Below are 14298 nucleotides of genomic sequence, written 5' to 3' on the forward strand. Positions count from 1 at the left end.
AAAGTTATCAAAATTGCAATAACACGAAGTTTCTAAATTTTTATTTTTGAAAATCTCAACAGACTACCTTCAAACTTTAAGAGATTAAAAATTTGATTTAAACTTTCCACATTTTATTAACACAAATTTTAGCTATGTCGTGTAAAAAATTATTAAATGATGAAAAATAAACCTAATTAATTAGGATGAATGATTGGTATAAATTATAATACATATTATTATAGGATATCACATGATAGACCAGCGTCTCACTTAAATTATTCATTAAATTATTGAATGTTAATCCATAATCAATTAATATGTGGCATATACGATAATGTAGTTGACAGCACACATATGAATGGGTGTCATTAATGAGTACATTAAAATTTATTGACTAACCTCTATAACTTAGGTGACGTTTGTTTTTTTATCTGAAATTTGAATAGACCTGAATTAGTCTGAATTCTGAATAGATCTGAATGTCTGAATCTGAATAATATGTTTGTTTTTTCGTTTGAATATCGGAAAATAAATATTAAGTTGTTTGTTTTTTTCAACTTAAAAAGCTAAAAATATGTACTTTTACATTTGTATCCTTATTAAATTTGAATGTCAAATAAATAATATATTAAATACCATAATATTTTAACATTTATAAGTAAAACTATATTCAAGTGAACACATAATTATTTTGAAATTTTAATAGCTAAAATACCATAAATTTTAAATTTTATCGTATATAATATAAGAAAGAAAAAACAAGAATATTTTTATGTGGGGTAAATGTCTATGGGTGAGTTTGAGATAGACATGAAAAATAAATTATAAAGCAATGATATTTTTGACATTAACAAGTAATTAACTTAATTCAGATTTCTCCATTAAGTAAAAAGCAAAAAAAATTAACTTATTTTATTAAGTCAAAATTATCTAAAAAGTCTCATTAAGTTATAAAAATAAACACCTCTAATTAACTTAATTAATTAAGTTAAGTCACTTTAAGTCATTAAGTTAAAAAACAAATGCCACCTTAATCTTTCTCAATGAAGTATAATTATGTATAGTTAATTTATAAGTTTTTTTTTGGGAAAAAATCTTTGTCATTTATAGAGTTTCATACAATAACTCATTTTATCTTTATTTTTTAAATAATAGCTCAAAACATTATCTCGTTAACTCATATTTCCCTTACGAAATATGAATGAAGTATAAACATTTCTCGTCTATAAGGGTTTATTGAGTAAAAGCTTGTTTAATTCATATTTTATGAGGTTAGTGTCTATTTAGTTCTTATATTTTTAAAAACACCTCAAAACGTCCATGCTGCTAAATATTGACACTCATGCCATTATTTTTTATTCTTTTTAACTTGCTTTTATAATATTACACTCTTACAATAATTTTTTTAGATATTAATAAAAAAATTAGATTATCAACTTAAACTCAAAAATAAAATAAAAACAAAAAAGGTATATATTAATTTTTGTGGAAGCTCACGTATATTTAAAAAATTAATATTGTAAAAAATTACATTATCAATTTTTTTAGAAAAATTAATATTTTAACGCAAGAGAGTGTTCCACCAAAATTTATATATATATTTATTTATTTCATTTTTTGGTGTTCAACTGGTAATTTATTTTTTTTTTTTTAATAATATCTAAAAAATTATTATAATAGGGTAATATTATAAAAATAAGTTAAAATAAATAAAAAATAATGGCAAGACTGTCAATAATTTAATAATAGGGATGATTTAATGTATTTTAAAAAATATAAGAATTAAACGAATACTAACTTCAAAATATAGGAACTAAATAAATTTTTATCCAAGATTTATTTGTTTGTACATATATTTCATAAAATTTAAATGATATATTTAATTGTAAATATTAAAATAATGATTTGCTTTATGATAGTAAGTGTAAATATCTATATAATATAGTAATACGGTACTAATCAATATTTAGAAAAAGAAATCTACGAAATAACGAATGCGTAACCCTCCTTTCATTTTCAAAACTTTGGCGGGTTATTCACCTGCAAAACCCTAACAAAACCATAATACTTTGTTTGACGTTCATGCAATTCCCAGAAATGAAATCATCAGTCAGGTTCTTCCATTCTCCGAAACAATTCCTCCCTCTATTCAACCGTACCCATTTCCTTTCCCGTCAATTTCCCCAATTTTCCCGCCAATTTCACTCCACGACCCTCCGTCTATGCTCCGCCGGAGAATCCCAAACCGTCCCTCCCGTTTGGAGCATTTACGGTTCTTCAATCGCCAATGGAGTGCCGGAATCAAGTGGGAATGTGAATAGTCAGAGTTCGAGCGATTTTGAGAAACCCCAAGTGAAGAAGAAGACCAACTTGGGCCTTGGGGACCTAGTGGGAACTAGGAAGAAAGGAAAGGCCAATAGAACCAATTGGGTCTGCTCAGATTGCGGGTATACGGACGGACAGTGGTGGGGCATGTGCCGCGCGTGCGAGAGCGTGGGGACTATGAAGAGGTACAGTGCAGGGGAGAGTGACGAGGGACCTGTGGTGCAAAGAACTTGGCTGCCACAAAAACCCGAGGAGGTGCAGCCCGTCCGGTTGCTGGAGGTGAACAAGGGGATGAAGCAGTTAGATTGGCGAATTCCTTTGTAAGTGTATCATTCTATTCAACCCTAGTAATGATATTCATTTATACACGCATGTGTGTAATTTTTTTGCTTCAGCTTACTTCTGAAAGCTTAGCAGTAAATTGTTGGCGAATAACCACTTTTACTTTTCAATTAATGCTTACCAATCATTCACTTGCTTACACTTCACAGCTAGTGATTCTATTCCACTGCAATTGTGGATTAAAAGCCAGGTCATCTCAATTGCAAATATATCCTTCGATTATTAGGCCTCATTGAGTGGATTTTTTTTAAGGGATTATTCTATTGTATGGAGGTGTTTTATTTCTAGGTTTATGTCAGCATGTTGGTGAAAACTACCTCAACTTCAATATGTTCTTGGGGAGTCTATGTAACATATAAAACAAGATATTTGTGATTCCGATTACGTTACATGTTTTTTTGGTCTCTTCATATCTAGATCTGGGCTTTTCGGAAATGAAGTTGCTAGGGTGCTTGGTGGTGGTCTTGTACCAGGTTTGGTCCAATTTTTTTCCGTTCTTTCTCTAGGTTAATTGCTGAAATTAATGTCTTTATCCTTTACTTTGTTCAGGCTAATGTATATTTGGTATAGTTGCTGGAGGTATATTAATTATGTCTGTGTTTCAAAGCTTGAAGTCCAGTTTACTTGTTTTTCTAATGTTGAAATGCAAGAGATATCATCCTTCACTTTACTTTAATGTTCTGTACTTTCTCAGCTAAAGTATTGTATGATTTGCTACTGAGTTTGCTTCTGAATGAAATAATAGATTGTCAAAATGAGGCACAATCTATATAGCTGAGATTTTTATTGTATTGAAATCTAGGCTGTGGTAAATTTATTTCAATAACTTAAAACAGTGTTTGATTTCTTAACTTTAATTGAAATAAGTCAATTTTTTATAGTATCCTCTTATCATTTATCTTTCTTGTGCAGGCTCTTTAGTTTTGATTGGTGGAGATCCTGGTGTTGGCAAGAGTACACTGTTGTTGCAGGTGTGAATTTTCCATAGGGGTTAACTTTGGTCTTGTATACTTATAGCCTATCATATAAATTTTCTGTCAACTTGCTTAGAAATGTTCTTTCGTTTCCTTGATTTGCATGATACATTTTTGTCTATCGCTAACTGTCTTCTCTTGCCAATTTTCATGATTGAAATGGCAGATGGCTGCAATAATTGCTGATGTACATGATCTTGGAGAACCTTCTCCAGTTGTATATGTCTCTGGTGAAGAGGTTTGTGTTTTCAGTACAATATATTATGCTTTCTTCCAGAGCTTGACTGCATACGTTGTATTGATTTCTTAGTTTTTTTCTAATTTTTGTGAGACATACACTTTGCTTTGTTTGTTAGGTGTCTGCTAGCCTTCGCATTAGAATAAACAAATTCCTACTTGGATAGGACTTCTGATAGAATTTTTGTTGCATGGTTTCATTTGTCAAACGTTTTTTTCTTAACTCTTGTTTTAATTTAAATGTAGTGTTTTTACAGTTATGTTAATTTCTTACTTTATCTTTTTGCTGACAACTTCATCAGATGGGATACATTATTGAAATGATATGAAAACTAGGCTAGAGTTGACTGAATCTAGGGTAGTCGCTGGAAGCTAACCATCCAGCATACAGACAGTGAATCTTGCACTTTCTTGCTGTTAAAAGTTGCAATTGTGGTTTCACTATGGGCATGCAGAACTTTGTCTCTTTCTTTAAGAATTTAGAGGGTTACATTTTTCAGTTTTGCTTCTTCTTATGGCAGAGTGTTGAGCAAATTGGAAATAGAGCTGATCGCATGATGATTGCAACAGAGGAGCTTTTCCTGTATTCAAGTACTGATATTGAGGTGTGTGACTTTATTCATGTTTATCTTGTGAAGGATCAATCTGTTTCTTATCTTCTCACTGTACTGTAGTAATAATTTTAGATCCCTGTGACTCAACTGATTTAATAAGCACTTTATTGAAAATTCTCCTTCCTGTAATGTTTTAGTTACATGTCAACGTGTTTCCTTTGGCTTTGTGAGTGTTGGGGAACAATTTTTTCTTTATATCCATCCATCCTTGCATTGTTGCCCGGTTGACCTCAAATATACTTTTTCTTGTGCAATCTCATCTTTATTGGCATCAAGATGTTTGTTATAAAATTTTGATTTGTCTTCCGTGTCTTGATCATGTTATTTCTATTCTACATTGGTGGGAAGCGTAAAATAATTTCTATTATTGTCTTTTTACAGGACATAGTAGAAAAAGTTCAGCCCCTTTCTCCCCGGGCACTTATAATTGATTCAATTCAAACAGTGTACTTAAGGGGAGTTGCTGGAAGTGCCGGAGGGCTCATGCAGGTGGGATTTTTACATGCCTAAAGCCAAAGAATCTCTTGCTTTGTTTTCATTGTAACTACCTATATCTACTTGCAAATGTCTGTAAAATGTTCTCATTAGTGATGTTAGAATCATAATTTTACTTGTAGACTGGTATCATAGAGTCTGCTCGGTGTAACACTGCTTTGATCTGTTACAGGTAAAGGAGTGCACATCTGCCTTGCTACGTTTTGCAAAGAAGACTAACATTCCAGTTCTTTTGGTGAGAATGCAGTCTGAGTATATGCTTCGCAGAAATTTTCTGTAATTTAAATTGAATATTGTTATAGTGCTCTTTTGAATTTCCTTGTCAAACTGCAGAACTAGATAGGCTAGGGGAGAGCTTTAATGTAATTCTTCATGGTTAAAGAAGTTAAAATTATTAATATACATATGGGGACAAATGGGATTCACTAGTTGCTAAGTTCCCAGTTTGCCTACATAAGTGCTCAATCAATTGGTCAGATGTCCTAAAATATTGGCTAATTTTCGCCTCCTAGATTTGATAATATGCTTCATAAGTTTTAAGTTTTCCATTTATGACCTCATTGATTTCATAATAATTTTCAATTTTGATGTGCAACTCTAGATCGCCTTTTTTTTTTTGTTCAAAAGTATTAAAGTGATTTTTTCTTTCTATTCCACAGGCTTTTCTATTTTTATTCTCTTCCCCTTTAACATATACATTTATGCTTTCTTTTTTTCCCAAAAAAGTGGTGTACATTGATAGACTGTCTATAGGTCTTTATTACCATTGACTATCGTTTTTCAACATGTTCAACTAGCATTTGTTGATCATGGTTAACACTATAGTTTGCTGATCTCTTGTACTTTTGCTATCTTCTCTCTCCTGTATGGTGTATTTCAGGCTGGCCATGTGACAAAATCTGGAGACATAGCTGGGCCTCGTGTCTTGGAGCACATTGTTGATGCTGTCTTATATATGGAAGTTGGTACCTTAATACAATTCTTTTTTTTTTTTTTTACCTGTCTTCATAGTTGATTCACATAGTTAGGTTCCCATTTTAATTTATCTTGTTTTTTCTTGGGCATGTAGTTTACTATGAGTCGCTTCTTATCCTGACGAAGTGGCCTGAGTTAGGATTATATATGGTCCTGGACTTCATCAAATTAGGTAGCTGCAGATATTTTAATGTGTGCCTGGCATTTCAAAATTTGATTTCTCCTTCCTCTTTCTTCATCGCCGGAATATATGTGCCGTGCCCTTTGATATGCCATTTTTCTGAAACTGCCACCAATTTTTGTTTGAACTAATTTGCTAATGAGGTTCAGATTATCATATGGAGCTTGTTTCAGTTAAGCTAATTGACTTTCTTTGTGTTATTAGTTGAGAATGTTCTCTATACATTGGGGTAGGCCATGAGAACTACATTTCTCCCTATTGGCTCCATCTTGATCTAATTATCAATGGTTTCATGTTATAAATGATGAAAATAATCTTTTTCCCCTTCATCTCTGTAAAGGAACTTTGAATATTTAATAGAAATGATGACGGGCTAATCCCTGGCTTGCTTCTTTTAGAAATTATTTTAATATTTGTTAAGGACTTTTATGCTAATGGCTTGTTGAGAGTCAGAAGCGCTACATCTGATATATTTAACTTCATGTAAAATAATATAATAGTCTGCTTCCCTTAAATAAATTCTGAGATTGTTCTTGTTCTTTTTAATGTAAATCTCAGGGGGAGAAGTTCTCGTCTTATCGGTTGCTTAGATCTGTGAAAAATCGTTTCGGGTCTACTGATGAGGTACTCTATGGTCTTGTTTATAATTTTGTCCAACCTTTCATGTGTATCTATACGAACTATGATAGTTGGGCTAGATGTGCTCAGATCTAGCCAGTGCACCTTGATTTAGGCAGTTTTTTGATGTTGGCTTGAGACTTAAAGCCCTTTTGTAATGGGTGCTATACGATGCTGATTATTTTAATGTTTTAATGAAGTCATTAATAAGTGGAATTTATTCTTTTTCTTACTCATTACTGAGGATCTACTATTACTGTCAGCTTGGAGTATTTGAAATGTCCCAATTAGGACTGCAAGCTGTCTCAAACCCCAGTAAGATCTTTCTAAGTGAGCAGCACTCAGATTCAGAGTTTTTAGCTGGACTTGCTGTTGCTGTTATCATGGACGGATCTCGGTCTTTCCTAATAGAGATTCAGGTATACTTTTTGTTGTTTGTAACATTTTCGTACTGAATGGTATAGTCCTATTTAATGAGTAAAATTGCTAAGTTATAAAATCTATTATGGAATAAAATCATTTTTAGGATAACCAGATATCCCAATCACATGATGATTGATGTATTTAAGTGGTTATATGCAATTCTTATTTGTGTATTACTGATGCTGTACTTATCATTATTATTTTCTTTCTTATTGGAGAAATTTGGCTCAAACATCTGTTGCAGTATGGTTCTTTCTGTTAAAAATGGGCCATTTATGATTTCAATCAGAAAACCACATTACATGTATTCTACTTATCATGATATGCATATATGCTGCATAACTGTTGGATGCGGTAATGAATGCTTTCCTCTCTTTCTGATGTGGTTTTGGCTAAATATCAGTATAGTGATCTAGATTCCTGTTAATTTCTTTCCTTAGGAGGATATATGCAAGGAAAAAAAAACCTTTATGCAACAGGAAAAAACCCTTATATTGATTCCATTTATACACTGAACAGGTCTATGGTTATTACTCTGTAATCCTGTATTTTAGTGTACTATTGTAGGTTACTTAATGGAAGCAATGGCTTCCTTTGAACTATGGATTTAAGTTTATTCATTTCAGATAAGTTTTATTTCCAGTATGTTTCAAATGCTTTGAGGGAATTTCTAAAGTTTAGTGAACTAGAGTTCTCATACATAATTAGGCCACGTTCAGGATTTTCTTATTGACAATATGGTAATTTAACATTCCAAACAACAAATTTCCTAAGAGTTCTTTGTGACTCATAATTCCTAGCGCAGACTACACCATTCCCTTGTCTACTGAAGCGTTTTGATGGACTTTCAAAATTTCCATGTAGGCTTTATGTGTGTCAGGCTCAACAGTTTCAAGACACGTAAATGGAATCCAAGCAAGCCGAGCCGACATGATTATTTCAGTAAGTACTGGCTAGTTTGTTTTAGTATTTCACATGCATGTTGTAATTGTTGCGTTTCTCTTCTCCGGCTTTGATCAGTTTAAATTCCCAAAAAGGGAATGTTGTGGAATCACATTTTTGTTGTTTCTTATCATTTCTAAGTTGATTGAATGCCAGTAATCTTCAGCATATTGCATTTAAAAATCTCTAACTATTACCATTTTTGTCTGAAAATATAGGTTCTCATGAAGCAAGCTGGTCTGAAACTTCAAGAGAATGTACGCTGGTGTCTACGTACTACTAGTCTTTCTAATTTAGTGTTTTCTTTATTATTTGCTCTTTCTTCTCTCCCCCACATTTTCAAAAAGTCATTTGTGGATGCAGTTGGGTCTTCTGCTGTTCATTTTGATTTTTGCTTTCTTTTTCTTTTTCTTTTTTTTTGGTTTGCTGGGGTCAAAAATTTCCTCTTGACAAGAAAAAAGATAAAAGAAGATTTTCCAAATGTACTAGAGATATGCAAATTAGATATTGGAAATATTGAGAAAAGAATGATAATTTAAAGCTTCTGTTTGCAACTTTCATGCAAAACTAGTCAATTCATTCTCAGATTTTGAGATAGAAAATGCCCGGCCACTCATATTAGTGGGGTATAGTTGTGTAAATTATTCAAAAACTTTTGGAATGATTGATTTATGTAAAAAAAAATGATAGATGGATTTCAATTGCTAGTGAAAACAAGTCCCCTTTTATAATTAATGGGAGAGGCATCGGTTCAGACATTCTTCTACAGACAGTTTGTACAAATTGCAATATTGGGGTGATAACCCTGGTGTTGACCTTTATATAGTTTTGTAAATTAAGTTCAAATAGTCATGGTCTTTATTTTTGGTAATAAGACCATTTGTTGCTTAACAATGGCCTTCAAGTAGAGGATATCTCCTATTTTCCAGTTTCTATATTTAAGAATGTAGTGGAAGTTCCTTATGATGAGTATGGTGACATGATGGAGATTGTTTGCCTTGTTTTGATAAGTATGTTCATAGTTATACTTTACGTTTTGAGATTGGAACTTTGTATTCATGCTATATGCCCATAAACTCAATAATTGTATTGGTCATTTTAATTTTATGACTTCCTTTTTTTCTTTTTTCTCCAAAGTGCATTGCATATTTTAAGTGTAGACCTAAAAGATTTTCAATAGCTGTTTTACGTGTCCTATACTAAATGATTTAATGTTCTCATATCCTAATTACTGGATGGGGTTAATGCTTGCATTTACTTTATATTTGACATTTTTCAACACCAGGCCATTTTTTTAAACGTGGTTAGTGGAGTGGCGCTAACAGAGACTGCTGGGGATCTTGCTGTAGCAGCAGCTATTTGTAGCAGGTATTTTATCTCTTGAACTATTAATGATTTCTTTGTATATAAGCTTGTAGGTGTCCCTTGTCTTCTTTTACTTTTCAGTTTACCCAACACCTGGTTATTACGATAACTTTTGTTGTTCAGTTTCTTGGAGTTCCCTATTCCAAATAGCATTGCCTTCATTGGTGAAATTGGTCTTGGTGGTGAGCTTCGCATGGTGAGTATGTTGGTCAAGTCACTAAAATCAAAGTTATTTAGAGGAAGTGCTTTTCGTAGCATCTGATTTTTCCCTTTTTTTTGGGTTGGTTTAGCTACCCTTTATGATGATTCTTTTTGCTTTTGCAATGCTGTAGGTATCCAGAATGGAGAAAAGGGTCAGTACAGTAGCAAAACTAGGATACAGAAAATGTATAGTTCCCAAATCAGCAGAGAAATCTCTAGCAACTCTGGGTTTTGAGCAGATGGAATTCATCGGCTGCAAGAACTTGAAAGAGGTCATCAACGTTGTGTTTACAACACCCTGAAACATTGCTAGATCTTTCTCACTCCTGTGTATAGTAGTAGTATTTGATCAATTACCAAACCCCCTTTGTATATTGTATAAGGTTTAAATTGCTGATGAACTTTATCCATCCTTGCAACCGGGGCTGCAGCTCAGGTGGTGGGGAGTGAGGGATTAATTTCCATGACCGCACTACTTGTTCCCTATGTATCAATGAGAGAGAGAGATTTCTGTTTTCTGATTATTGATCACATTTGCTTCATCCTTTTTGACTTTGAATGGCCAAAAATTTAGTGCGTTGAGCTATCTTAGATTAGTTACACACCCTTTCTTACTAATATGAAAATGAAAAATGTATCAGCGCTCCAGGGTCGGCCTAAGCTAAAATGCTCTACGACAATAGATGCTTAAGGAAATCACAGTTTATTCTCGGCGTAAATGTTTGTACCCCCTGTAGCAGCATTGAGCTGGATCTTGCCTCTAATATTGCTTTCTGGAATTTTCCTTTCCTTTTTCCATTCTCGTGCATTACACTTGCTTCAGCTTCTTGTTGATTCTTGCCCTGCGAAAGAATAAAATGTGGCATTTAAGTCTTCATCCATCCACCATTAGTTAGTATGGATCTAATAGATGAAAATTTTAAGTAATAATTTAAAGTCAAGAGAAGAGTTATATGATTTGTTATGACAAATTAAGTATAATACCACCAGGCTTGACGACCAGGAGTAGATACAATAATATCATGAATTAAAGGAATTTTTTTTTAAGAAATGAGTACAGCATATTAAATCCTATTTTTTTCACTTTCGGGATTTCGATCTTTGAAGTGCATGATTATGAATTTAGTTGAAATAAATTTAAAAATATATTTTGTTCCATTAGGAGTATATAAATTAGTATTGCCAGGAAACGAAACTAACTTTCCTCCTCATAAGAGTCCCTTCACCGCCGATAAATATAAGGGATATAATAACCGGGGGGAGAAATGAGTAGATATCTATCTCAAAACCAAAATTATTTTGATATGGGCATTTGTAAAGACGTTTAATTAATTTTGTTTATGAGACTGTTTTATTTTAACCAAGGTTCTCGGTTCGATATTTGAGAATGCAGTTACGTTAAATACTTATTGAGAGAGTTTTGCCGCCCTAGTGGTCCTCTACTATTCGAATCTGGATTAGTCGGGGTCCAATGAAACCTTTAGATACATGATTTAATAAAAAAAAAATTGTTTATCACTTTGAGAGAACGTTAGTTATATCATGTTAATTATTTTTCAAGTACAAACACAAGTCCAAGGGAACATCCTTACTAAGCAGCCTTGCGTTGAGGAATCTGCTTCAATTTCTTTTCTTCACTTACGGCTGAAGAAGTACAACAAGAGGCGAGGCTAGTGAGGGGTGCCAGAAAAGAAGCGAAAAGGCTTACCAACAACTTTGAAGCCAGTCAAGCTGGGCTCAGTGATGCAGAGCAAAGGCAAGGGAAGGAGAAACGAGTGAGGCTTTGGTTATATCGGATCAAAGACGAATCCTATGAAATGGAAGAGGTATTGGACGAGGGAAGCACTGCCAGGCTCAAATTGCGAATCGAAGAGGGAGCTGAGGATGAAAATGCTGTTGTTGTTCCTCAGAAGAAGGAATGCTTCTTCATTACCTCAACTTGCTTTCGTTCCAAACAAGGCAGCTTGCCTCTGGACATTGCTCTGAAGATAAAGGGAGTCAATGAAAATCTTGGTAATATTGCCAAAACGAAAGATATGTTTGGTTTTAATGTGAAGGTGAATGTGGTTAAGAGTGTTGAGAGACCACAGCGAGTCCAGAGTACTCCTCTATTCATGAGTCCGACATTTATGGTATAGAAAACGAGAAGAAGTCACTCTAAGTAAGTTGTCTAAGATTTATGCGATTGATGATGTCTGAAACGTAAATTATTTTCAATTGTTTTTTACGGAATTAAGTTATGAAATTTTTATCAATAAATTTTCAATATGTTAGCATATAGCTTGTAAATTTTGAGATTTTTTCAATAAGGAAATAATTTATTAAAAATTGGAGAGCATGTACTGTTTTGTTATTTCAAAAATAAAAAATTGCCAGGTCTTCAGACCTGAATTTGAAAAATCATAATTAATTGAAATCTCATCCGATTCGCTTGAAACAAATTTCAAAACATTCATATCTAGTTTAACATATTCGAAGTTCGGAATCAAAATCGATTTGTACAAATTACTATGACTTTCGAAATAACACACTGCCAACATATTTTCTGCAAAATCTTAGGTTTTTACTTTTGTTGCAAATATCTAATCATGCTTCTCCATAACAAATTAATGAAAACTAAGAATTAAAATTTACCTCCAATCTTCTCTCAACAATATCCAATTCAAATGACACAACTTGATCTCATGTGTTGCTCACGGCAGAACCAAAGAAGAAGACTTTCTTCTTCTTCTTCTTTTTTCCTCTCTATCGTTTTTTTTTTTCATCTTAGCCGATCTGCAAAAATTCATTAAGTTTTCTATAAATGAGAAAGTAGATTTTAACAAATAAAATTTCTGCTTCATGAGATTTTGCATTGGGGATCACCTCTTGAAATTGTGTGGGGGCCACATCTTGAGACTATGGGGAGGCCACCTCTCGAGGGCCGACATGCCGCGAAGTGCCACACATGGTGCAAAGCGCCACATTGCACCATGTGTATATTGTTGAAAAAAATGTGAAAGTTTGAAAGCGACAAAAAAAAGGGTTTTGATGAATTCCTTTCAGTGTATTTTGAAAAGATCATGGCATATCATCCATTTGCATTATGTATAAGTATGTATGTATGTATTTTGGTATGAGAAAAACTAGTTTGCTTATTGAATTTTGTACTCATTATAATTTATTGTGATTCATTTCCTAGAAGTCATGATTGATTTGTGACGAGCAAAAAAAACTTCAATTGAGGATGGTAAATGGTTTGGCCAAATTCTTAAATTATTCCGCTGCCTTTTGTATTTGAGACTTAGATTATTATCGATTATAAAGAGTTGTTTAAGCCTATATATGAGTTGCGGTTAAATTTACCCTCGGAGTTCAGGCTGCGGTGTTACAATCTCATTCAAATTTTCAGTGGTATCTAGAAAAACCACTACAGCTCTTGTGCCTGGACTTACTTTGATGTTTAAAGAGGTATATTTCGACTATTCTTTGACCTTTTATGACGGCTGATATTGTAGATAGTATCTGAATTATAGCTTTTCATCATTTACTGATTTGGAATGACCGATTATGCAATGGTTCACTTTTTCGCAGGTCCAAAACCGTGAGCTAGCAAATGTGGTGCAGTTAGTGTAGGAAACAGATTTGGATTCAGGGTATATGGTCTGACAAGTGTATGAGTGGCGACTGGTGATTCTTCGGCATGGAAAGAGTTCAGACAACAGACAGTGTGAAACTGAAATGTGGTTGCACTTGCATATCTACATAATTACATTTTTCCATTGCTTTCAGTGCATATCTACTAAGTTGCACTTGCATATGTAGATTGAAGCACAAAGAGAAACAGAGCTGAAGGAAAAGAAATTGAGGGTGGGAAATGCTATAAATGCAACATCGGTATTCTACCATTTGTGATCATATTTGAAGTTGTGTAACTTGTGTGCTCGTTCAGAATAATAATAATATTAGCCTTTCCTAAGCAGCACTGGAGAAAGTTATTGTAGCTGGTGGTGCATACATCCTGGGGCTGCTTGTAGTGAAAGTTGATGGCATCAGAGATACTCTTGACAATGATGGGTAACAGGTTGTAAATGCATGCATTGCTAAATCTGTATTATTCATTTGTCATTCTAACGTGATTCTTAATTTGACTTCTGGTGAATAGTTGTTAGCTTGGAGCAGATATCTTCAAAACGGCATTGACCTTGGAAAGGCATGGAAATCTAGTGGCTATATGTTAAAGCCAATTGCACTTGAACTTTCGAAAAGGTTAGTATAGTTACTTCGGACAGTATAATTTTTAAACTTGCCTGCTTCTTGTTCTTCTGTAAAGTTCTCTTTGTTATTAACTGTACTAAGGGATGGGGTTGGAGTTTCACTGAGAAAAGCAAAGTCATCCTGGGCTTGCTTGTGAAGTAGAGCTAAACAAGGAATTGACAGCATTGTAAGTGATGGCAGTGAAAAAAAGAGTTGCACGGATCAGGAAACTTACTGAGGTGCTTTTCGTTGAAATTTCCTCTACTGATCTTCATCATTGGGTGCCTACTCGCTGGTAATCAATTGCTTCATATTGCAGGCAGCAGAGCAGGACTATGACCAAGAAAAACTTAATAAAAGAATTGCAGAAATTTCAAGTGTTGTTGCT

General features: G+C 33.6%; 1 protein-coding gene across 1 annotated transcript; it reads left to right on the top strand.

Annotated features, from left to right (window-relative positions):
• Positions 1-1956: 1956 nt before the first annotated feature.
• Positions 1957-10198, top strand: LOC102628276 (uncharacterized). The gene is made up of 15 exons (XM_006465604.4): positions 1957-2627; positions 3067-3122; positions 3562-3620; positions 3790-3861; positions 4382-4465; positions 4856-4963; positions 5142-5204; positions 5850-5930; positions 6684-6749; positions 7007-7162; positions 8031-8108; positions 8327-8365; positions 9394-9476; positions 9597-9669; positions 9806-10198. Exons 1-15 carry the CDS (start codon positions 2065-2067, stop codon positions 9974-9976), a joined length of 1752 nt encoding a protein of 583 aa, XP_006465667.2. The 5' UTR covers positions 1957-2064; the 3' UTR covers positions 9977-10198.
• The last annotated feature ends 4100 nt before the right edge of the window (positions 10199-14298 follow it).

The sequence above is a fragment of the Citrus sinensis genome, chromosome 7, assembly GCF_022201045.2.
Source record: "Citrus sinensis cultivar Valencia sweet orange chromosome 7, DVS_A1.0, whole genome shotgun sequence".
Taxonomy (NCBI): domain Eukaryota; kingdom Viridiplantae; phylum Streptophyta; class Magnoliopsida; order Sapindales; family Rutaceae; genus Citrus; species Citrus sinensis.